The sequence below is a fragment of the Coccomyxa subellipsoidea genome, assembly GCF_000258705.1.
Source record: "Coccomyxa subellipsoidea C-169, whole genome shotgun sequence".
Classification (NCBI taxonomy): Eukaryota; Viridiplantae; Chlorophyta; class Trebouxiophyceae; family Coccomyxaceae; genus Coccomyxa; species Coccomyxa subellipsoidea.
Genome location: NW_005178041.1, coordinates 2,883,482 through 2,905,938, shown reverse-complemented (window position 1 = coordinate 2,905,938; position 22,457 = coordinate 2,883,482). Strand labels below are relative to the sequence as shown.

Genomic DNA, 22,457 nt, shown 5'->3' with positions numbered 1-22,457 from the left:
CATGTCTGCGCTGCCTGTTATTCTGAACAGGTGACACATTCTGATGTTCAAAATATCGTGTATTCTTGTGGATTTGTAGCTGTTTGTTGTTTTCGATCTTTATAAACATAGGAACATAATTATGTTCCTGATGGGAATCATGAGTCTTGGGATATTGAGCCAAAAGTCGCTTCTTACATGTACCACGGGAGCTTCTACGGGAGCCACCACTGGGTGCTAATGCACGTGCGCCTTAACGATTGACAGTCAGGCATCCTGGCAGACAGGTTCTGCCTTTGAGGACCTAAATTTAACCACTCTTATTGCCAGACTTCTCTGCAAAGCATGGTCTTGACTTTCCCATCTTGAAAATAGTACAACATAGCTGAAAAGGCAATTCTCATGCACACAGCATGTGTGCCCACACTTCATTCTCGCATGCTGTTGGTGCATATCCTGGAGGGGCTGAGCTTTTGGTCTTGCAAAGCCGCGTCTTCCTCCAAAAAGCATAGAGTACATCAAGGAAAGAAGCTGTACAAAATTCTCCCAACGTAAGCAGTCCTGATCAGTAATCTAGAAGATCTTGAAGTAATGGCACCTTAAAGGGATGCATTTCAAATTGCAGAAAGCAGCTCAGCATAAACGCTGTGCGCACAAAAGCTGGACGTGCACGCATGCAGGTGCCCAGCAGCCCTATTTCTTGGACGCATCATCATGGTGGCGCTCATAGTGCAGCGGAAGTTTCAGAGAAGCGCTGAGCTGCCTCGGCAGGTGGAAGGCCTTGCGGATGTTGTGGCGGTGGTATCCCACCACAAAGCACAGGCAAGATGAAAGCAGCAGGGCAGACAGCAGCACTCCCAGCACAATGGCCAGCCTCCGAGCATCTATTTGCCTGCAAGCAAGCAACACAGCATCACCCATCCATTCTGGTGTCTGACCACCTTCATTCAAACCGGCCCTTCCTAAAAAACACACTTTTGTTTCCTGGACAGGTAAATGCCATCGTATGTCGACCCTAGCATCCTGGCAGGGGAGTAAAGGCTGTGGCTCACTTGAGCTCTTGGGGCGGGTAAGTGTTGGTGTAATTCAGAGCGTCCTGGAAGACTGTGGCGGACGGCATGGGGAAGTGCTTCTGCTCGCGCAGCTTCAGGACCTCGTCGGGGTAGCTGGTCGCATTGTACAGGTTGAAAGTCTGCAGGCATTATATTTCAGCGCTCAGGACACTGAAAAAACTCCAGCGTTCAGCTCTCACACACTGATGCAGCTTAGTGCACATGCAGCCATAACTACAGCCGATTTTTCAGTTGCGAGTGCACTTTTTGCTCAGCAGGAATCTCTCATGCTGGGTGAGTTGGTTCGCACATGGTTGGTGTCCCAGTAGCTGTCCATCTTGTACTGAGATCGGGTGCCCAGGCCGTGGAACTTGTTGTCGTCGGGCAGGTGCATGGGGTTTACTGTTGATTTGATGGCGTCTCCAGCAATGAACCTGTCATATGTCTCTCCCAGCATGCCCTGCAGACAATCTCACGGAGGCTCAATTGATTATGCTCGCAAAAGGAAAAGATCCGGCATCGGAGAATTGCATGGATGATGTTCTTGTATGAAGGCAAGAATCTGTTCTTCTGTTGGTCAAGGACTGGGTGCCATGGCTAGGAAAAATAGACAGAAAATGGGTCAGAAAATTTAGCTGTGTCCTAACCTGGAAGTACCCTGTGTCATTGATGTCCTGCAGCACTGTGGTCTCCGCATTCAGGTAGGGCGGCACATTGACATTCAGGTTCTCGCTTCTGGCAGGCACCAGCCAGATCATCATCCTTAGCACGTCTGCAATCGACAAAAGCCTTTGTCAACATCCCGCAGAGTCATAGTTATTGCAGAAAGCAGTGGTAGGTAGCATGAGAATGTTCCATGTACTCCATCGACTTGAGACCCTCCTGCAGTCAAGGAAGGGAGCTCACCTGTCGAAATCTCCACAGTGTTGCCCAGGAGCGGTCTGTAGAGCTGCCACAGAACAGACACACTGCCTCCCGTGGAGCAGAGGTAAGACCAGCTGTCCTCATACCACCCATTATCCAGCCTCAGCTCCTGCCCATCCACACTCGCTGTGTGGCAGCACATAAAACCAATCAGCCTTTACTCACAACATCAGATTTGGGCATTACAAGTCTTATGTGACCGACCAGGCAACCTGGCCAGAACTCAGCAGAGCACAAGTGGTCGCATCTCTTCATTTGCTTGGGCTGAAATAGGGGGTGATACTTCGAAATGCGCACCAACAATTCCTGACCCATCATTGCTGACCTCCACCAGGATCTGGTGCTCCTTGTAGATGAAGGAGAAGCCAGTCATGTACACTGTTGTGTTTGTGGGACCCCCTTTCACAATCTTTGCCCCCACCTGCAGATTTCACCCCAGCCAGTGAGCACCCTCCCTGGTGTGTTATCCTACACAGTATAAAGCCCATTTGGTGCAGTTCTTTGCTAATATTGAAAAGCAAGGAGGGTCTCAATGTGAACAGCTTGCCTGGTGGAAGGGAGATGTGAGGAGGCAGTAGATGGAACCCGAGTCCAAGTCAGACACCTCAAATTCGCGGCCTGCAAATCCCGTCGCCGTGGGGTTCTGTCCCCACAATAGCAGATCCTCAGCACCCACAAGTTTCAAATAATTCAAGTGCCCCAATATTTTTGGTGTTAATCGAGTGTGGGCCTGTGGGGCAGCTTGGGAGGTTACCACTCGGTCTGCAGGTCCGGTCACGAATTTGGGGCTGTCATCAGACTTTGCCAAGCGAGGCGGCCTGCCCTGCTGCTCATAGTTGAGCCACACCGTGTACGTCGCAGCCTCTGCAAGAAAATAGGCACGTCAGACAATGCATGTCGAAGTAATGCATGCAAGCAGCTTTTCTTTGTGAGAGTTTGCAGTTTCACATGCATGTGGTGGTGCTGTGACAGGGAACTTGCTTGCTGTGAAGTTGACGCTCGGGGCGGCGTGATAGTTGTTGTAACGCTCCCATGAGACGTTCAGCACGTTGCCATCGCTCGATGGGAAGTGCCAACTCTGCATAAGATTTGTCATCTGCACAGTCTCGTCCAGCCACAGCTTTCGGCCATCCACTTCAACTGCAGCACGCCACAGGAAAAATAAATATCCTTACAAGTAAAAGGGAATAGTAAGGCTGAAATTTAAAGATTTAAGTTTACTGCAAATGGCGATCTTGCCCTGCAGAAATTCTTACCTTCGAGCTGTGTGCCAATATCTGCAATACCAACGTTTATAACGTGTTCCCTGTCAAGAATGGTGAACCCTGCCACGTAGGTTGCATTATTGGGGCCACCCTTCCTTAATAGCGTGCAAACCTGAATGCATACACCTCAAAAAGTCACACAAAGAACTGGCTAGGCAAGATGGGTAAAACAAGCAGGAGACGTTGGTGCCCTCGATCTCACAAAGTATGCAGCCATTACGAGAGTGGTGAAACGAATGTATCTTTAGACAAATTGACAATGAGGCAGTGCAACAAGAACTATTCTTCAAAAAGACTAGAGGTTCCGGAGATCGTTTGCTTTGTGAACTCTGTCGGCGACACGGGGGCCCACCTCATCTGTTGCGCCTGATTCTAAACATGGGTTTGGAGTAACATCATCCCATGTGAGACTCTTCGCATTGAATTGGCCGATAACGGTGGACTGCGCTGAACCCGGTACGACGTGAACGGCCGCAAGACTAAGGACTGCAGCAACAACGAGCAGAGTCATGGCTCAGGGTCCTCTGCACTTCACAGCATTTGGATTGTGGTATTGCGGCCAGGTCTTAACGGAACCTGGACGTGTGCAATTAGATCCCTGCGTTGATTGCTGTTCCTATTCCGGAACGAGGGAAGTTCAGAAATCTCGGAAGTTTGCTGATGTGGCGTGACGTCATTGCCTGCCTTCCTTCTGCAGCTGTCTTCTATTTGCGCTTTAGAAGAGAGAGAAAATTTTTAATTATAAAAATCGAACTACTTCTAATTCTTGACATCGTCTGGAAGGTGTCCTCAGCAGAATCGATGGCTAGTGAGGGAATTTTACTGATTGCACCTGGAACATACTGGGAAATAAAGTCTTAATGGTCCCCTCCATCTGAAGGATTAATTTCTATACTAATTGCAGAACAAGGTCAAGAATTATACCTGGATCTCAGACATCGGATCATCAAAATGACCACCCTCAGTGCCCCAGAGATGACTGCCATTGGGGCCGTAGCTGGGGTCTCAGAGGTCCTCATTATGCAGGTGAACACCGCAGAATGCTACAGGCCGCTTAAGGTTCCGAAGAATGCAATCTAAAGGGGCCCACTGGCAAGCCACAGCTCGAAGTGCTCCTTGGCACTTCGTTGCTATGTTGCTGAGGTGCAGTAAATGGCCGAGGCGCGAAGTTCGTTTGTTGACTGACCCTTCAAACGTGATCTTTGCAGCCTACCATTGCAATAAAGAATGCTCTACAAGAAGGACGGCCAATTCCTTGGCACCCGCGGGCGCTCTACAGAGGACTTGCGGTGAGGTTGCTGCTGCTGCGCATATTTGCAGTATTATGCCAAAAATACACCTGCCACCTGACCCTGTAATTGCTCCCAGGTGAATGCTGCGAGCATTGCGCCAATCACGGCCATCCAGGTGAGCGGTGATGAAGCATGATGCATATGGTCAATGTCCATATCATGCTTTGTCATGAGCAATCACAGTTGATGGGACAGGAAGAACTCTGTTTACCAATGGTTTTGTGTGCCGTTCTTGCACCAGTTCGGCACCCATAGATTATTGGAGAGGGCTTTGGGCGAGGACGTTTCAGAACTTGGCAAAGTAGGTGAGCTACTTGTTTCTGGACCAATTCCTCTGTTCTAGTCTGGTGTAATCGGAGCTGTCCTGGCCCTGGATCAACCACCCATGGCAGTAGAAACCATGTGCTAAAAGCTGGCGTGCATGCAACAGGTGCTGCAGCAGGTGCCGGGGCAGCTTCAGCACTGGTGGGCTGCCCTGCAGAGCTGCTCATGATACAGCAGCAGAAGTCGGGGCGGCCACTCCTGGCTGAAGCCCGCAGAATTGTCTTCCAGTTAGGGACGCTCGGCCTCTACCGCGGCCTGGTGCGCCCTGCATCTCAGATGTGATTGACACTCCCGCGCGTTCATATTCTGCTGTATTTCTGGCAGTCGCATAAATATGAATACTGTAAGTCAGCTCTGCTGAGTGTCTGAATACTTGGGGATGTGTGGGTTGCAGACTGCAATGACAATACGCGAGAGCGTTTACACCGGGAGCTACTTGGGGCTGTGCCCTGTGTTGAAGGGCTACCTGGACGATAGGGATCTGCTGCAGGACTACCCTGCCAGCAGCTCCCTCGTGCTGTCAGGCATCACTGCAGGCCTCTTTGCAGCTTTCGCCACGCAGCCCATAGACACTGCCAAGACCAGGCAGCAGGCCTTCCTAGATTCGAAGGTCTTCCTCTCTGACTCCCCCAGACTGTTGCTAGACCCACTATGCAGCCCAAAGCATGCATGACGCAGCCGCGTAATCTTGTTGAAAGGGCAAGCGTCTGGAACTGTAAAGGAGAGTGCTTTGGGGCGCAGGTACACCCAGAGTATGCCACGCTGCGATCCACGCTCAGGCACTTGGTGCAGACGAACGGGGTGACCAGCTTGTGGGCGGGGATCAGCCCCAGAGCGTTCCGCATAGCCACGGCGGTGGTCATTCTGCAGGCGATGCGCAGCAAGCTTATCAGCGTTGTGGAGGGCATCAAGGACCCTGAGCTCACGCCTGAGGAGGAACTCCTGCTGACGCTGCCAAGGGACTGAGGGGCTACTCAGTCCCTTGATGGCCCGTGGGTGCTTTGCAAAGGTTATGTATAGTGGCCTGCTCTTGACACATGCCGGCATGACAGGTGTAGTAGGTAGCAGGCCCATAGGCTGGACGATGTACAGTTGGAAATTCTTTTGTAGTGCTAGCTCATCCTCTATTTCATTTCAGACAGGCGTGGATGATTCAAACACCGTGTTGTTGTGATGGTGAAATGCAGCTTTGGAGGCGCTTCAGCTGATAAGCAACGACGTAACTGTGTTGGTGTTGCATTGCCTCAGACGATGATTATGTGTGTAGAATTGATGTTGACATCAACATGTCTCATAAGATGTTATCAATGCATGCTCAGAAACATTGCCTGCATGACAGCCTTGATAGAATGGACACAGGAACAATGCCATTTCAGGCAAACATTTACATGTAGGCCCGCACAGCATGATGCAAGTAAGGTTCAGGATGTCGTGAATATATCTACAGCCTCAGGAACATGTAGTACAGCTACATAGCTACAGGATTGCATGCATCCAGCCAAGCCTTGCTTGTTAAGATCCACTCCTGATGACATGTATCTCACCGATATCATCAGCTCATGATCATAAAGTAATGCAAAGCAAACCCAGGCAAACCGGCACACACATCCTTCACGAGCATTAACCTCAATGAATGTGCATCCCTTCTTATGGTACAAAATGATACACTTCTTGCTAGCACTTTCTGTTCCGCTGCAAGACAAATCAATGTCCCAGCTGAGTAAAAGAATAAAGACGCACCAAAACTCATATGTGAGCAGAGATAGCGCTGGCATTGAGCCGTTGCAAGTGCCAACTGCACCATGGAGTCCACAAAGACATCTCACAATAGGATTGGGATTCTATACAGTGCAGGACAATGCTTCAATTGCCATCCTCCATCAGGCATGCAGCACACAACCCTTCCCTACCACCTTCTAAGTACTTCTCCTACTGCTTTACAGATGAAGTGACTCTAGTTACCATGGGGCTCAGGCGAACCAGCCCGGATTGCCTGTGACACAACGATGCGCCAAGCAGTATGCCTGTGCATACTCATGAAAAGATTGTACATACTGGAATGCATGCTCTGATACATGAAATGCATGTGTAGCGATCACCGCAATCCCTCACAGACACTGCTGGCAGATTGGGCAGGTAGCTTTCTGCGTGAGCCACTTATCTACGCAGTCTCGGTGGAACTGGTGGGTGCATGGCAGGCGGTGCAGCACAGCCCCAGGTGAAAAGTCCTCCAGGCAGATGGGACATTTGCACTCCTTGTCTGGGCCCACGCCCGACGCGCCCACAATGACAGTCGGCAGGTGCTCAATCTGCTGCGCGCTTGCCCCTGTTGGTAAAACAGTGAGGTAAGATTAGCAATAGAAATACTGCAACTTGTCATTGTTGGAAGATGCAGGCACAGCACGAACAAGAATACACTTTACAGCCAGTGCTGTTTTCTGAGTGTCCAGATGAAGAAGTCAGACATGAGAAGCAAGTACACCCAGAGCGCTACAAGCAGGCTTCAATACATAGATTGCAAACAAGTACCCTGACATTTCCTTCCTCCTGGACATAGCAGGCACAAGCTGAGCATACACAAGGGTACAAGCAAGCCACCTTTGCGGCTCTCCACAGCCTCGTCCAGGGCCAGCAGGGCCTCATAGTCGTTCTCGTCAAAGTCCCGCTCGGTGAAAAGCAGGTGCGGTGGCAGCCGGGACTGGCTCATGCCCGCGAATGCCTCGCGCATTGCGCTCCAGTGGCCACCCGAGGGACCGTCCAGGCCGGTGAAAGGACCTGACAATTGCAGAAACCCTTCAAAGAGGCAACCATTTTCACAACTGCAAAAGTCCCACAAATATTCATGATATGAAAATGCCAGGGGAGACTATCACCTGGTCAACAGTGAGGCAAGGTGCAAATATAGACCAGACATGCAGAAGGCTTACCAGCCAGGGGTCCAGCGCCAGCAAACATGCCCATGACGACCTCCGCGATGGAGGCTGCATTGGCCCAGCCGCGGCGGCGGCCCCGGCCCGGGGGCGGGGGCGGCTGAGGACCCGCGAAGTGCGGCTGGCCACGCGGCCGGGCCGCCGCAGCGCCACTGCGCGCGCGCCAGCCGTGCCACTCCGGGGCCGGATCCCCATTGGCCCACATCTCCATCGCTTCCAGCTCATCCATGCGCTGCGCCAGAGCCTCATCCGCCCTCAGCGCCTCCAGCTCTGCCCGCCTGATAAGCCAGCAACAATTTGCATCAACATCTGTCCGCTCAGCCTAAGCACTGGACCTAATAGGATGCTCACCATGCAGAGCTCACCAAGGAAGAAAGGCGCCACGTTCTGACTGAAAAGGAGGTTACAAGGCAAACAGAGGGTGAGGGGACACCTCTGTGCAACAAAGTCGTCCATTGCCCTGGTGGGATCATCTAAGTCTTCATCGGAATCGTGCCGGCTCTGTGACCTCGTGCGCAGCCGGTCTCCGCCTGAAGCACGCAACGCCGCTGCAGCGCCCGGCATCCCCACCGGCCTGCCAGATGGTGAGTGCATGCGACCCCCCGCACCAGACGCCCTGCACGCACCACCCTACAACTTGACCACACATATACAGTTCCATGAATGCAGCTACATGCACACATTTACACAACCCCAACCATATCCTGATCAGCCTTTCCTGGCCACATTCCTTAGCAAAATTCATTAAGGTCCATTGTGGACTCGAGCAGAGGCTCAAACTTGCATGCACAACCTACAAGGTTGAGGGGAGGGTCACCTGGCACGCCAGGCAGTGGGGCGGGTGGGGAGCCCTCGGGAGACAGGTGGTGGCGGTGGCGGAGGCGGCGGCTGGAAGTGCTGCTCTCCGCGGGGCGCCTGCGTCCGGCGGCGCACCTGTCGCCAGCGAGGCGGCGACTCATCCAACTCGCCCCAGAGCGCATGCCCCTCGTCCATGTCAGCCTCCTGGAACGGTGACCCGCATGCAGCCGCTTTCTCTGCAACGCCACGAAATGCTCAGACACAGCTTGAGTTCAGAAAATACATGGCACCTGACCCGTGGGTCAGGTCACCCGGGCACGCATGAGAATGCTTTGGAAACATGACAAATAGTACTTTGCTGCAAGATGTATGGTGCAGTTGATAATCGTAAGCACAACAGAGGAGTGTTTGCATGAGGATGCACATCTTGGGGGCACAGATAGAGAGACCAGACCGTAAAGAAGGAAGCACCCAATCGTTATACATACCTGACTGAGGAGAGTCTCCACTGAGATCAACCACATCAGTAATAGGCATTCCATGCGCTTCTGGAGCCTGCGACACACAAGACACCTAAGAAAATACATTGTAGTACAGGCTCCACTCGAATATAACGTTGAAAGCCGGCCAGAAATACGATCCGTCCTTCCAGTCCACACACAGGGAGGATACACAAGGGCTGCCTTTGCGGCAACCTCCCAGCCTGCGTGTGCTTCACCCCAGAACTGTGGAGACACCTGCCTTAATGCCCCTTCGGCAAAGCAGAGGGTCTTGTGGAATTAAACAATCAATTTTACCTAGCGATACCTGATGTGCAGGGACCATGCTCTTCGAGAGAGACTAGGGACTTATTCACAGACATGTAGGACTAGGCCACATATACACCTGGCTCAGGCACGAAGCAAGACTGCGACGTCCTGCAAATCAAACTGCACGCAGGTAGACCACTGTCACATTGATGGTACGATCACGGCAGCACCGTGAAGCTGCATGGGTGCTAAGGTCGCAGCCTCCCTTCAATGGAGGGTCCAAGCGACAGTGGTGGCAGGAAATAGCGCAAACCGTAATCGATATCATCCTAGCTCAATTGCCAGATATAAATGGCAGATAACGAGATTGACGTGCTTGCTATGATGCTCTTCCAGGGGCCGTGGGTACCCTGCTATTAGCACACTTTCTCCAAGGCAGGGCACCGCTTGTTATTGCCATGACAGGCAGGGTATTCTGGCTGCGCACCGACATATCACGCTGGGGACGCTTCAGGGGGCGGCCGATGTCCGTGTCAGGGTCAGGCGACAGCAGGCTGACAACAGGCACCCTGTTGCGTTTCCTATTTTCTTGAGGCATAGGCCTGAGAGCGAGACGACGACGAAGTAGGAGCCCTAGACGAGTGTGCAGGAGCTTCGTGGAGTCTCTGCCAGAGGAATGCCCGGGATCAAAGTGTTCTTCCTCACGAAGATCTACCCAAATGCTGGCTTATGACCTCCTGGGACGTCTTGATTAGGCAGTCATATGACTGTGCCCATGCAGGTGGGTGCACGTGTTGTCAGCCCCAATCATGCAGCTGTGATGCCTCAGAATCTAAAAGAATCTCCTCATTGTAAGCATAGGATGGCAGCATCAGAATTTCTACTAGCATGGGTGCGCATGTCTATCCGATTTCAACAAAATGTGAAACACCTGCAGCTCGGCGAGCAGATAAGTCAGCCGCGACCGGCTCGGGCCCGTGATCAGTGAAAGCAGGTCTGATTCCAAGTCAATGAGTCATACAGGTGGTGCCACTTTAATTTGCTGATACTCTTGGAGCGCCTGGCTAACTGCCATGGCCACAAAACGGAGGCAAACCAGAATAAGCACTCTAGGAAAGCTTTTGAAGTTGGTAATCAGAGTTTAAATTTCGAATTCAAATTGCTATGCCCTCACTAAACTTCAGTCTCTCCATGCCTTGCCTGGGGTGAGCCAGGCGAATGCATCAATGCTGAAAGAATTGTAGGACCTGCAGGCGAATAGCCTGTGGCCCCTGACAGAGACCAACATATGGACCTCAAACTACCCTCGCTTTTGTCGCATTTCCCAGCAGTTGCTCAATAGTCACCATCAAAGCGCTGATATGTGTGCCCAGCGTTGAAGTGATGGGTATCAGATGCCGCAACGCAGTGATTGTCACCTTGGAAAGTGTGCATATACAGCATCCTGACCTCAGCTCGGGCCACTCTAAGAACTGGCCTCCAGCGACGGTTGCGCTGGGGACCCGCTAATCTTTGCTGCGAGAGCTTTGGCATTGGACAGCACAGACGCTGCGGTCGACTGCACATGAGATGCCTTTGAGCTGCCTGCTGCTGACACTACAGAGTCTGTGCTGGGCCCGGATTGAGGCCCCTGGGAAAAGCTTGGAGGCGGCGAGGATGCGGCTGCTGTGGTTGTCTGGGGTGGCACCCCACTGCCCGCCTTCCCATTAGACCTGCAGGCATGCACACAATTATTGTGTCATGTCCAGCAGAGAGAGCAGGAGAAGTCTACGCTTAATACAGTGTGAAGCACACAATGCAAGGCTGACATCATGTGCAGTGACATCAAGTGCAGGACATCATGTGTAGCAATAGAGTTGTGCTGTGATCAGAGGATGGTCTCCTGTGGATTGCGCATCTGCAAACCTGGCAGTGACGGCGGGGGCTGCAGCAGAGAAGGCTGTGGCGCGTCTGGATGTCGGCATGGTGTCCAGGTCAGGCACGGACTCCAGCAGGAGGGAGCTGTAGGGGAGCATTGCGTACATGCCATCAGACAGCCACATGCTGACCTTCTGCCGCGCAGTGGCCACCTCCTCCTCTGATAGAATCTCGTCTGGCACCAGGAAATCAAACGGCGCAATCTGCAGCACATCAAACAAGTGAGTCAGCATTGGCACCCTCCAATATCAAGATTTTGGCCCCCCCACCACCACTGCACACTGGTTCTCTGAATTGCTCTTAGAAATAACGAGGCTGAGCCACGTCCAGGAGGACTCTACAGCATTAATTTTAGGAGGATTATGCCAGATCAAGACCGCTTTCACAAACCTGGCCAGAGTCAGAGATGAGCTGCCAGGTGCGGTTGGGCCACAAAGGCAGCTGCACAATCTGGCCCTTGTGGGAGGTGTTGAAGGCGATGTACAGGCCCCCGCCGGAGCTGTTGCTCAGCGTGTAAGCCACCAGCCTGGACTCCTCTGTCCAGTCAGGCTCATTGGGCAATTTGCCGTGCCATGCGATTGCGCCGGCATGCACAAATGAGCTGCGGCGAAGCTCTGCATGCGTCCTCCTAAACATCAACCAGGAACCAGCAGTCAGACAATGTGTAGTTTCATCCTCCAGGACATCCTGTCGGAGGGACTGCATTACCGCCTGCATGCATGCATGCATGCATGCTTGGGTGCAAGTGGTGGGTGAAATGGTTGGTCCACCTGAAGTGCACGAGGTGCCTGAAGTAGCGCGCGTAACCGGTGGGATCCGTGGCAGCCTGGTCCCAGCTGAACCAGTTCAGAGCGGAGTCGTGGCAGTACGTATTGTTGTTGCCCCCCTGCAAGCAGACCCTATCTCAATCCTTGCACATACAATCTCTTTCCACACTTGCACTACCAGTAGAAGGGCCAGTTCAAACATAGACAACACGGGTGGCTTGCCATCACAACATAGAAAGAAGCATGTACAGCATGGATTGCACCTTGGAGTGGCCGTACTCGTCGCCCATAAGGATCATGGGGGTGCCGTGGGACAGCAGCAGCGCAGCAGCCAGGTTGCGCATCTGCCGCGCGCGCAGCCGCACCACGCTCGGCTTGCGCGTGTCACCCTCCACCCCGCAGTTCCAGCTCAGGTTGTGGTTCTCCCCATCCCTGCTCCCACACAATGTCTTGCCTCTGTCAGCGCCCATCATGATGCAACATATGAAAAATGTGGTTTGAGCGTCCAGAGAACTTGTTGGCTCCTGCAGAATTCATGCAGGAGAATGCTGACTTGAAATTGGCAGCAAATGACAAGTTTGAGTGGCAAGATGCGGGAGGGGACGCATGCCATACGATTGGGCCGGGGGCGCCACCTGTTGCCTTCGCCGTTGCGCTGGTTTTTCTTCTCGTTGAAGGCTACCAGGTCCGCCAGGGTGAAGCCGTCGTGGGCGGTGATGAAGTTTATGCTGTGCTGGGGGCCCCGACCGCCCCTCCACTGCCGCCCTCCATTGTTGCCCCACCAGTCACCTGGCATTTGTACCACCTTGATCCACCTTCTGCCCGCTGCTGCATCATCTTTAATACGGCGGCGCTACAAGGAGTACCATACTGGCCTTGGGGTGCAGGCAGTGAGCAAGACAGGGCACCAAGGAGCGCAGAAATGTGCTGCAAGAGCACAATGGAAGGTGTGTTTTGACGCACCTTCGCCTGGCTCGGCTTCTGCATAGATGGTCGGGGAGCCGCACACGGCCGAGGCAAATGCGGAGGCGAAGGGTCCCTCGGTGCCCTTGATGAACTGGCGCACCGTGTCCCGGAAGCTGCCGTTCCACTCTGCCCACCTGCCGCCATAGTGTGGGAACGCCCCCACCTGCCCACCACGCATGCACCTTTTGCTGCAGGTTCCTCTCAACCCAGGTTGCCCTGAAACACCTATCTGACCTCACACTCATGCGGCTAGGAAACAGTGGTGTCCTGATCTGGGTTCCATCCAACTTTGAGATGTCCTTCCAGGTGGAGGAGTCCTTTCAGACTTCATGTATGAATAGGAGCACCGTGCAGAGGCAAATTAGCAGTCATTGGTGTAAAAGGTGACTGTCGATTAGGAGCAATTATGCACCTGGAACAGGCCGTCGCAGTCCCAGGCCTCGGCGATGAGCTTGGTGTTGCGCAGCACAGGGTCCTCGCTGATCATCTCCACCAGCGGGGGGTCCGACAGGGGGGTCCCTGTTGGCACGCCGCTGCCGTCCGGAATGATGCCTGCATGCCCGATGGCAATTAAATGCTCAAATCCATGCACAATATCATGCTGATAGCATTACATGATGCAGGAAGATCATGTCAACATTCAAATCATCCACCCTTTCTATTGGTAAAGAGGTATGAGGTCGGTGCAGGAGTCTAGACATAGATTCAAAACTCGCATAATGGCTTGAGGGAAGGATACAGGAGGAAAGTGAAAAAATTTGGTGGCACCTTGTGGGGTGAGGGTGGGGTCGTCGCCAGGTAGGCTGGGGTGCCAGAGAGAATGGGCACGGGTCATGATGGAGCCCAGGTCGAACCTGAAGCCGTCCACATGCATCTCCACCACCCAGTAGCGCAGCGCGTCCAGCACAAACTTGCGTACGACGGGGTGGTTGCAATTGAGTGTGTTGCCGCAGCCCGAGTAGTTGTAGTACTGCCCCTCGGGTGCCAGCATGTAATACACCCTATTGTCCAGCCCCCTGCATCGTTGCAATAACCCCATGCCCATGAGACAAGACAAGCATGTGCAACAGTAAAAAATTTTCTTCCGACCGAGCCAGGAGCATCTTCAAGCATCCCTGCTTTGCATATCATGTAAGAGGGGAACACATTGCCACATCTAGAGGTCATCTGAGGTCTTAGGATCTAGAGGTACACCAACATCATATGCGGCCTTCCCAGGTGCGAAGGATCTCATTAGCTAGAAAAAGCGGAAAGGATGAAGGCTCATGTGAGGAGGGTAACAGAAGAAAGTACCTGAAGGAAATTGAGGGCCCATTCTCATTGCCTTCTGCGGTGTGGTTGAAGACAACATCCAGGATGACCTCGATGCCGCGGCGGTGGCACTCCTTGACGAGCGTCTTGAATTCGTTCACGATGTCCGCGCCGGGCCGGCCGGCGGCTGCGGCCGCACTGTAGCGGGCCATTGGCGCAAAGAAGCCCACAGTGGAGTACCCCCAGTAGTTGTACCGGTACTCGTCTGTTCCTGGGATGATCTGGTGGCGCAGACACAAATTATAAAGCGTCTGAAGGGCTGCATCTTGGCATGTATGTGCACTTGGGTGTGCTGTTGCCAGCGTCACTGCTAATGCTCAAAGAGTGGGAGTCAGGCATGAATAATCATGTCTGAGAGGAGTTGGATTACGAAATACAAGTCAGAGACTGACCTGGTAGTACTCCAGCTCGTTGAACTCGTGCACCGGCTGCAATTCAATTGCATTGATGCCCAAGGTGGTGAGGTAATCCAACCTCTCTGTCATCCCAGCAAACGTACCTGCAGATGCACAGCTGGGCTTCTCAACATCCCTTGCTCACAACAGCAGATAGCATGAAGTGTGGGGCCGGCTGCAGTGCTCACACCTGGGGAGGAAACCTTGGAGGATGCATCCCAGGTGAAGCCGCGCACATGCATCTCATAGATCACCAAATCCTCCAGGGGCAGGTTCAGCGGCCTGTCGCCCTCCCAGTCGAATGCTGTGCCTGGTGTCGGCAGCACGCATGCAGCCTGCGGCCATGTGCGCGCAAGCCCAAGCGCGCCACCCGGTCCATACTGCATATCCTGTGGTGCGCACAGCAGTGCGCTCACATGCCTGCATATTCCTGCCTGCATGTCATCTTTATACAAGTGCCTGTCAAGAGATGCAATGAAGAGGGACAACAGATAATCCAGGCATCAGATGGAAAGAGGAGGCACCGGCCCTAGCTGCCCGAACACCCTGCGGCCGATGATGGCGGTGGCATAGGGGTCCAGCAGAACAGAACCCTGCAACAGCATGGTTCACAAGCACTCTCACACACCGCTTGAGCCAGGGATGCAACCACGCTCTTTAGTACTACTCCAGACAAGAGTTCAGAGATATTATGTGCTGTTAGAAGCGCAGGAGCCAGAAATCACCTCATCATATCGGTGGCCAGCAGCGCCCGGCGCATCTATATCCTTATCCTGATGTCTACCGCCCATGCAGAAGCCTGCATGCCATGCACACATGTCAGGCGACCATAGCTGCCGTTTGTGCTCCCACTCCCATTTTGGGAGAACCCAACTCCCATTTTTGCAACCTCACTGACACACACAGAACGCTTGGGGATGTGTGGCACGCACCATACAGGAGTGTGGTGTCAAGCTTTGGCAGCATGATGTGCCACACGCTGCCAGTACGATTGAGCTCTGGGTCGAGCTCAATCTTATGCGTTGTGCGGCCAGCTTGCAGGTCATCCTCTGAGAAAAGAACGAGAGAGACCGAGGATGCGCTGCTTGCATAGATTGCAAAGTTGATGGCACCCTGCATCAAGACGTATCAATCTGAGAGATGCTGGACTGTTGCAAGTCTTGCAGCATAAATGCAATCAGCCAGACACCCATTTAGTGGTAAAAAGCTACCTCCCATGTCCTGAGAAGGATTGGCTTACCTGCTCATCAACAAGGGTGGCACCCATGGGCTCGGGCTTGCCCCTTAGGGCAGCTCCAAATGACGGTCCATCTGGCTGTCCAGACGGCGCAGTCCATGCAGACCTGATCATCAAGTAGGCAATATGAACCATGCATGCGGATACATCATAGGCAGTTGTCACGTCAAGCTCCTTGTCCTTCAGCCCAACAGCTCGGCCGGGCAGTCACCTGTTAGGTCCAAGCTCCCGTCTTGCGGGTGTGGGTAGAGGCCTTGTCGCAACTTTTATGGGCGCTTTTTTAGTGACAGTTGCTGAACCGCTGCTAGCACAGGGGATGAATGATGCCCTTCTCCTGTATCAACAGATGGCCCCTTCACATATAAGCAGTGGATTCCCAACAAAAGATAAGCAAAGGTGCTCATTCCTATATCAACATTGGCATTAACACGTGATTGCCAGGCTAAGGCCATTTGCCAGTCGTGGGGTGCCAACTGCTACAGATCTCCTGATCACAATCGTATCGAGGCTGTGCCGTTAATGTCTCTCTTACCTGCGATAATTGCAAGATGTAGACTTCAAAGGCTGGAAGATTGATTCTGACGCCAAAAGTCTGGCAGTAGGGGCAAAGGTAGTGCTCATCATCGACTTCCTAAGTCATGGACCAATCTGTCTCAACACGCACGGTGTCAACTCCCATGGCAAGCATAGCACGCTGAACAGGTCTAGCACGCTTTTTCGTCTCTCAAAGCATCTTTTCGAGCCCATTCGTGCTCTGTGCAAAAAGGCAAAAGTGCAAGAGTCACATGCGGTCACGTGGGACGTCTTGCGGTTGGAAAGCTCTTTGCGCGCAGAACGTTTGCACGATCACGCAGCAGACATTCAAGCCCGACAGATCGAGAAGCTACCATTCACTTGGCGAGATTTCAGAGGCAGGGACACATGTGATGTGAAAAGTAGCAAACGACATTTCAGGATGTTTGGGCCCTGTCGTCTGGAGCGCACCTGGCAGTCACAATTTCATCCACACCATGCATCATGTATAAAACTTAGGACCAATTCACACAGGGTAACTGGCCTGACATTGACCTGACATTCCTGCAACGAAGTCCTCATATTGAGTTGACATGTACCTGAAATTACTTGCATCTCCTTGCGCATTGGCCAAATCCCTCCACAGAAGCCCCTGCCAGAGATGATTGACAATGATGAAATCATCTGCTGTAGGTGATGATGTGCCTGCCAGACCCGAAGCTTGAAGAGTCACACTTAATACTTGCTCACAAGTTGGCCCTGCAATATACAATACTGCAGGAACCAGCTCAGCATAATATCAGGTACTCTACAGCAATGAAGGTAAGCTGATGCCTTCGCAAATGGCACATCGGTGTGCTGTCCGGGACCTGTTCCAGGTGCAATAGTCCGTGTGTTCACCAGGATTTCACCAGTCTGGCAATCCTGCTGTATGAATGCGGCTACACAGAGGATACAGTGCGGCAGGAGATGGCATCAGCAACCGTAGAGGTGCAAACAATCTTTCATCTTGCACTAACTTGTGTTTCACAGCTCATAACAACACCTTAGCATTGTACAGCAACAATAACGCATGTGGGGGCGGTGCCCTGACATTGAGTAATGTGCGCGCACAGAATCTGAACCATGAGGAGTGCTTGCTATATGCCTGCGTTGTATGGATCACTCTCATGCTCGCCCCCTCCAGGACAGTGGTTCGATGGGCAACCAAGGGTGCGACTCGTGCAATGCACCCACATGCCTTAGTCTCAGTGCAGGAACTCAGGCCTTTAATGCTTCAATCAGTGTGTAATTCTGTCCTACAGGGGTACCGGTGACGGATGCCACACTGAATCTGTGGCGTGGTTTTGTGAGCCTGATTCTCAGCGCATACTTTGAGAAACGAATGGCCTGGTACCCTATTGACCGCCTCCAATTAGAAGTGTCAGCAACAACAGGTGCGCTGCTGTCACTTAGCATCATGCCCACATCTTCTATCAAGTGTATGGCACGGCTGTGCCAATGGATCAACTGAGCCACCTTCTGGTTGCAGGTAGACTAGAAAGTCCATCAACAATAGCAGAATTTGCCAGACTGGTGTACTCGACCCTGAACACGGTAATTCTCCTCAATAAATTTTAAAGCCAGGGACTCTTTCATGGCTGTTGCCCTCAACATTGACGATTGTCCGCTGGGAAAGCTTTAAGCAAGTCTAAGTTTGCAAGCGCCGTGCTGCAGGTGGCACCTCAATTCCCCGAAAATTGACTTGCAGATCTGCAGATGCATATAAAGCTGTAAAGCTCAGAGCTCTAAGGAGCTCTGAGGAGGGAATTCTCGGGGCATGTACACTACCTCAGATTGATTAGCTGAAGAAAGACCCTTGATGGCACGTCCCTGTTGGGTGGGCCTACCATCAACCTTGTACAAGCAAGGCTGAGCCCCTGGGTTGACTGTCCATATCCTGGGTCGAGGCGCCCTCGCTCCATGTGCCTGCCGCAGGCGCAGGCACAGCTGAGTGCACCTATATGCATGCACCAGTGCTGCGCTTTGACTGGTAGTGTTGCATCGTGGGGACGCCGCTGGATCTCTGCCGACGGCCTAGGGTTCTAACGCCGTACGGTAAAATGTGGCCATCGCGAGCCGGTCCGGGCCTATGGGCCACAGCTGCCGTGGCTGGCTTCAAGTTGCTCTGGATCCGGGTCCCGTACACCCGGTACTATGGGTATACGTAGTAACCGGTGGGCCACTGGTAGCACTGCCCATGGGAAGGCATGAGCAAAATTGAACTTTAATTTGAGTTGCTATCTCCGAAATTTTAGTCGAATTTATTGGAAGTACTGGGTGGGCAGTACTGGGGGGTTGCTGTGGCCCGGGCCATGCATGGTGATGTGAGAGAAGTTGTGAGCGCATCGCAGAGTGTCCATGGGACGAAAGGAAGTAAGGAGGAAGGACAAATGATGCGATCAATCTGATCACTGTACTTTAGCTATCTATGGGACCAGTCAGCTTAAAACCAAATTTTAAAATCTGAGCCTGACTAGGCACCACGACCAAGCACTTTCCGAGACGCCCGATGTGCAATTTCCAACGTGCTTGGCTGCGATGTGTGGCGATGATCGAGCGTTGCTTCGGTCTTTTAGGGTATGAGGATATGTCTCGCGATGTTTCTGGAACCCACGCGCACCATTGACAATGCGCATTCGCATGATTACAGCGAGGAAGACGGTGCTGCGTCGTGCTCTTGCTTGGCTGATTTGTCTGGGAATCTTGCGCAGCAGTCATGGTCAAGCCTTCACGATCCCAGGATTATCCGATCTTCCTGCACTTCCTGGACTTGCGACGGGGCTGGTTAATTCGATAACAAGCGGTGCGATGCCCAGAACGATTGGCGCTCATCAAACTGTTTCCGGAACGCCAGACAAACTCGGCCCGAAACAATTTAGAGCTGATCGATTAATTACTTACGACACCTTATGTAGCACAATCGAGTCTGCCATTGCTTTTGCCATAGACTCGGTTATTGTTGTCTACTAGATCTACCTGGGGGTCGCAGACGTAAGTTCTGAGAATGGGTACAGAAATTGTGATGGGCTTACTCACCTGACAGATTTATTCAGACGCTAGCAATCAGCTAATCGGACTCAGTGCCTCACTTTCACTGTAATCTCACGAGGTATGGACTGGCTTTCATGTCCAACAATTACTGAACTCATACGGCATTTATCTTGCAGGAACAAAACCTGGGAGTGTGAAACCAATAGGAACAAGCGGTTTTGCCGTAGTGACGGTGAATCCCTATGGCTGCAATGCTCCTGCAGTGCCGCTGCAGTCTTGGAACATTGACCTTGCCCAGGTCTATGTCCTTCGTGGCATCTCTTTCGATGCTCTTACAATACCCACAGAAGGTGAGCTCACTCCCGGACCCCCACTTCAGCAAAGCCAATCCTATTATATTCACCTGACAAAAGCCAGTATCGCGCACCTGCTTTATGGTGCCATTTGGCAGTGTCGAAGCAACAAGACATTGTGTTGTTCTGCAGGTGTCAACCTTGAGGTTCGCGCAGCAAAGACCACAGCAGAGCTTTCGACCTGGTCAGGCAGCAACCCGCTGTGCGTAGCCTTCAAACTGACACCCGACAAGTTCAACACCATAGTCAACTGCACACAGCCAATGGCTGCGCGCTACATGACAATCGCAGATGTGGATGGGGACAACCTGCCAGTGTGTGCCATGAATGCACTCGTTGGCATCCCTGCCTCCCCCTCCTTTTCCCCTGCTGCTGTCCCAGCCAGTGCCCCATCGGCAGGTAAATTCTCAGCTGCTTACATCATCCATGCATGTTCTGATCTTTAGTGATCTGCCCAGCAACATAGAAAAGAGCGCGCCACCAGTGAGCCCAGAAATCAAAGGTGAGGTAGCGCAGCACAATTTATCTCAATTCTGTGGATGGTGCCGGCCATGTGATGGTGCAAAAGAGCACAGCGGAATGAGTGATTAGCTTGGCTCTGCTGGTTGCAGGAGGTTCCTCCACCTGGTTCCCCCCTCTGGCGCCAGCAGGAGCGCAGCAGGCGCTGGCACCAGTGCAGGCCGGCGGTCGGCAGGGCTCTGCCGCGCGCGCGCCACAGGCCGGGCAGATGACGCCAGCAGACGCGTCGCAGGGTCAGACACAGTGGGACACGCCCAACAGCCAGAACGGCCTGCCTCAGCTGGGGGACTCGAGCCGGCAATGGAGGCCTGCATACAGTGGTGGGGGCGGCGGGGGGACCTACGGACCCCCGGAAACACCGGAGGGGCCGGCGGTGGGCAGTGGGGGGTACACACTGGCCAATGGCGTGCCCATGCGGCCGCTATTGCCGTCTGAGGGGTCTTCTTCTTCCCTCTCGTCGACTGTGTCTCAGGCATCATCATCAGGTGAGATCACATGCATGGACCTATCATACGTTTGAGAGGCAAGGTGACTCACAGATCGGATCTATTATTTGTTGCTGTGATCGACTTCCGGAAAAACTGCGCAAGATGCGGCAAGTTGATGGTGTTTGCTGCAGCTGATTCGCACCACATGTGCGCAGGTGAAGGGAGTGGAATAGTTCTGACAAATGGCGCCGTCATTGGGATCGCTGTGGGAGCATTTGCGGTCATTTCAATCATCATCGGGGCAGTTACGTACCACATCATCAGGAAAGAGGAGGCAGAGCTTGTCATGGGCAAGAAGATGCCCTTGTGACATGGGCGGGCCAGTCCTAGCTACCAAAGTCCGATGTATTTTTAAGGGCCTGTAGGTTTCAGTGATCACAAGTGTTAATGCACTCATGAGCACAAGTGTTGATTCACTGCAGTCCTCCATTTTAAAGGATACCTTGCAGAAGGGACTTTGTGCAGAAGACATACTAGTGTGCCTTGTATTTCAAGATAACGCAGTCAGCAAAGTGGCACCATGCCATGTGCCACAGTGTGTGTCAGTCACTGTGACGCCCTTGTGCTGATCAGTAGCTTGTGAAGACTGTGACTCACATCGGATACGTGTGCGCGCCGCGTGAATCTAAGCAAGTGTGCAGGCTTTCTAAGCTTTCCAATATTTTGTTTTATCAGGGCCATTGACCCTACAGGTGTAGTCTACTTGCGGCAAAAAAACTCAATTTTTGGCAAGTTGCCACGTGCACGTGGTGCACTTCGAGTTGACTTTGTCCGACCCTGTGCATGCGCATGCCACTGGCACATAGTACCATCTGGGACCATGATGAGCGTACTGAACATGGTGACGCACGGTGTGTTTGCTGAGGACACTTGAATAGAAGGATTGTGTCACTTTAAAATTCAAATTTCAGGAGGGTGCACCCACGTCATCTTACTCAGCACTGACCAAGCTCCTCTTATGTGCCACGACTTGACTGCATTCTTTGATGGTTGGCACTTCGAATTATCTTACCATTATCTTATAGTCGAAATGGTACATGCCCAGTCCATTTTAGGCAGCAAACACCGTGTGAGAGCTTCCGAGCAAGTCCCAAGCAAAGGTATTTCGATGTTGAGATCAACCTGGCGAACTGGAGGATGGCTCTTGCGAAGTCTGGGCTTTGGTAAAGGTTCCCATAGAGCAAATGGTAAGCAAGTTGTTACTTTCGTGCATCTGGTGCTTCTGTGCATGACCAGGATCACCTTTCACCTTGACGTGGCCTAGTGCCCTGCAAAGGTATCACTTAATTATACGCGCCATGTATGATCCCTTGACCAAATGTGCAACTTTTTAAATGACCGTGAGGTCATCAGGTCAGCACCCTAGCGGTGACAGGCACGATTCCCTGCAGGTGTTGGAGGGTCCAGCAGAGGAGCTGACAGAGGACATTCAGGTGGAATCTGTGCAGCTGCATCGTTTTCTGCAGCAGCTGGCACTGCTCCGTCCATGGCTGCAGGTGTGCACTTGCATGCATGCCTCTTAAGAGACACATCGAGCATCTTTTTCATACAATTACATGCCAAGCACAGGCTGCCTCTCGTTTGCTCTTTCAAAGGAGATTAGCATCTTTGGTTGAGATCTCTTTTTTGCCTGCTGGGGATGCAG

At 52.6% G+C, this 22,457-nt stretch overlaps 5 protein-coding genes across 5 annotated transcripts; 2 read left to right on the top strand and 3 right to left on the bottom strand.

Moving 5' to 3' along the window:
* Positions 1-672: 672 nt before the first annotated feature.
* On the bottom strand, positions 673-3,731 carry COCSUDRAFT_39813 (hypothetical protein; the record flags this gene model as incomplete). The annotated part of the gene is made up of 9 exons (XM_005651317.1): positions 673-871; positions 1,032-1,171; positions 1,342-1,491; positions 1,679-1,803; positions 1,938-2,081; positions 2,253-2,376; positions 2,926-3,095; positions 3,212-3,332; positions 3,573-3,731. 9 exons carry the CDS (start codon positions 3,729-3,731, stop codon positions 673-675), a joined length of 1,332 nt encoding a protein of 443 aa, XP_005651374.1.
* A 440-nt stretch (positions 3,732-4,171) lies between these two features.
* On the top strand, positions 4,172-5,802 carry COCSUDRAFT_39812 (mitochondrial carrier; the record flags this gene model as incomplete). The annotated part of the gene is made up of 5 exons (XM_005651316.1): positions 4,172-4,246; positions 4,589-4,634; positions 4,943-5,094; positions 5,231-5,446; positions 5,578-5,802. 5 exons carry the CDS (start codon positions 4,172-4,174, stop codon positions 5,800-5,802), a joined length of 714 nt encoding a protein of 237 aa, XP_005651373.1.
* Positions 5,803-6,944: 1,142 nt separating this feature from the next.
* Positions 6,945-9,911, bottom strand: COCSUDRAFT_59336 (hypothetical protein; the record flags this gene model as incomplete). Its single annotated transcript, XM_005651315.1, has 7 exons — positions 6,945-7,162; positions 7,435-7,611; positions 7,764-8,044; positions 8,200-8,382; positions 8,584-8,800; positions 9,053-9,119; positions 9,801-9,911. The coding sequence occupies 7 exons, from the start codon at positions 9,909-9,911 to the stop codon at positions 6,945-6,947; spliced, it is 1,254 nt and encodes a 417-aa protein (XP_005651372.1).
* Positions 9,912-10,320: 409 nt separating this feature from the next.
* Positions 10,321-16,503, bottom strand: COCSUDRAFT_27254 (glycoside hydrolase). Its single transcript, XM_005651314.1, has 18 exons — positions 16,439-16,503; positions 16,118-16,240; positions 15,910-16,012; positions 15,602-15,782; positions 15,395-15,468; positions 15,194-15,262; positions 14,860-15,049; positions 14,663-14,773; positions 14,257-14,485; positions 13,732-13,979; positions 13,376-13,515; positions 12,961-13,126; positions 12,633-12,786; positions 12,261-12,429; positions 12,001-12,116; positions 11,621-11,858; positions 11,219-11,433; positions 10,321-11,025 (listed from the first exon to the last, which is right to left on the bottom strand). Exons 3-18 carry the CDS (start codon positions 15,934-15,936, stop codon positions 10,779-10,781), a joined length of 2,574 nt encoding a protein of 857 aa, XP_005651371.1. The 5' UTR covers positions 15,937-16,012; positions 16,118-16,240; positions 16,439-16,503; the 3' UTR covers positions 10,321-10,778.
* Positions 16,504-18,992: 2,489 nt separating this feature from the next.
* COCSUDRAFT_64673 (hypothetical protein) lies at positions 18,993-21,297 on the top strand. Its single transcript, XM_005651313.1, has 5 exons — positions 18,993-19,264; positions 19,629-19,802; positions 19,938-20,204; positions 20,417-20,809; positions 20,968-21,297. The coding sequence occupies exons 1-5, from the start codon at positions 19,090-19,092 to the stop codon at positions 21,120-21,122; spliced, it is 1,164 nt and encodes a 387-aa protein (XP_005651370.1). The 5' UTR covers positions 18,993-19,089; the 3' UTR covers positions 21,123-21,297.
* The last annotated feature ends 1,160 nt before the right edge of the window (positions 21,298-22,457 follow it).

Bases quoted from the DNA above. Each gene is read 5' to 3' on its own strand.
- COCSUDRAFT_27254 (XM_005651314.1), bottom strand. From the start codon at position 15,936: ATGGGTGCCACCCTTGTTGATGAGCAG. The intron at 12,117-12,260 runs GTGCAATCCATG...GTCTGCTTGCAG, and splicing joins ACGAGTACGGCCACTCCAAG to GGGGGCAACAACAATACGTA. The intron at 11,859-12,000 runs GTGGACCAACCA...GTTGATGTTTAG, and splicing joins AGGCACCTCGTGCACTTCAG to GAGGACGCATGCAGAGCTTC.
- COCSUDRAFT_64673 (XM_005651313.1), top strand. From the start codon at position 19,090: ATGCGCATTCGCATGATTACAGCGAGGAAGACGGTGCTGCGTCGTGCT. The intron at 19,265-19,628 runs GTGCGATGCCCA...TTTATCTTGCAG, and splicing joins GGTTAATTCGATAACAAGCG to GAACAAAACCTGGGAGTGTG. The intron at 20,205-20,416 runs GTAAATTCTCAG...TGCTGGTTGCAG, and splicing joins AGCCAGTGCCCCATCGGCAG to GAGGTTCCTCCACCTGGTTC.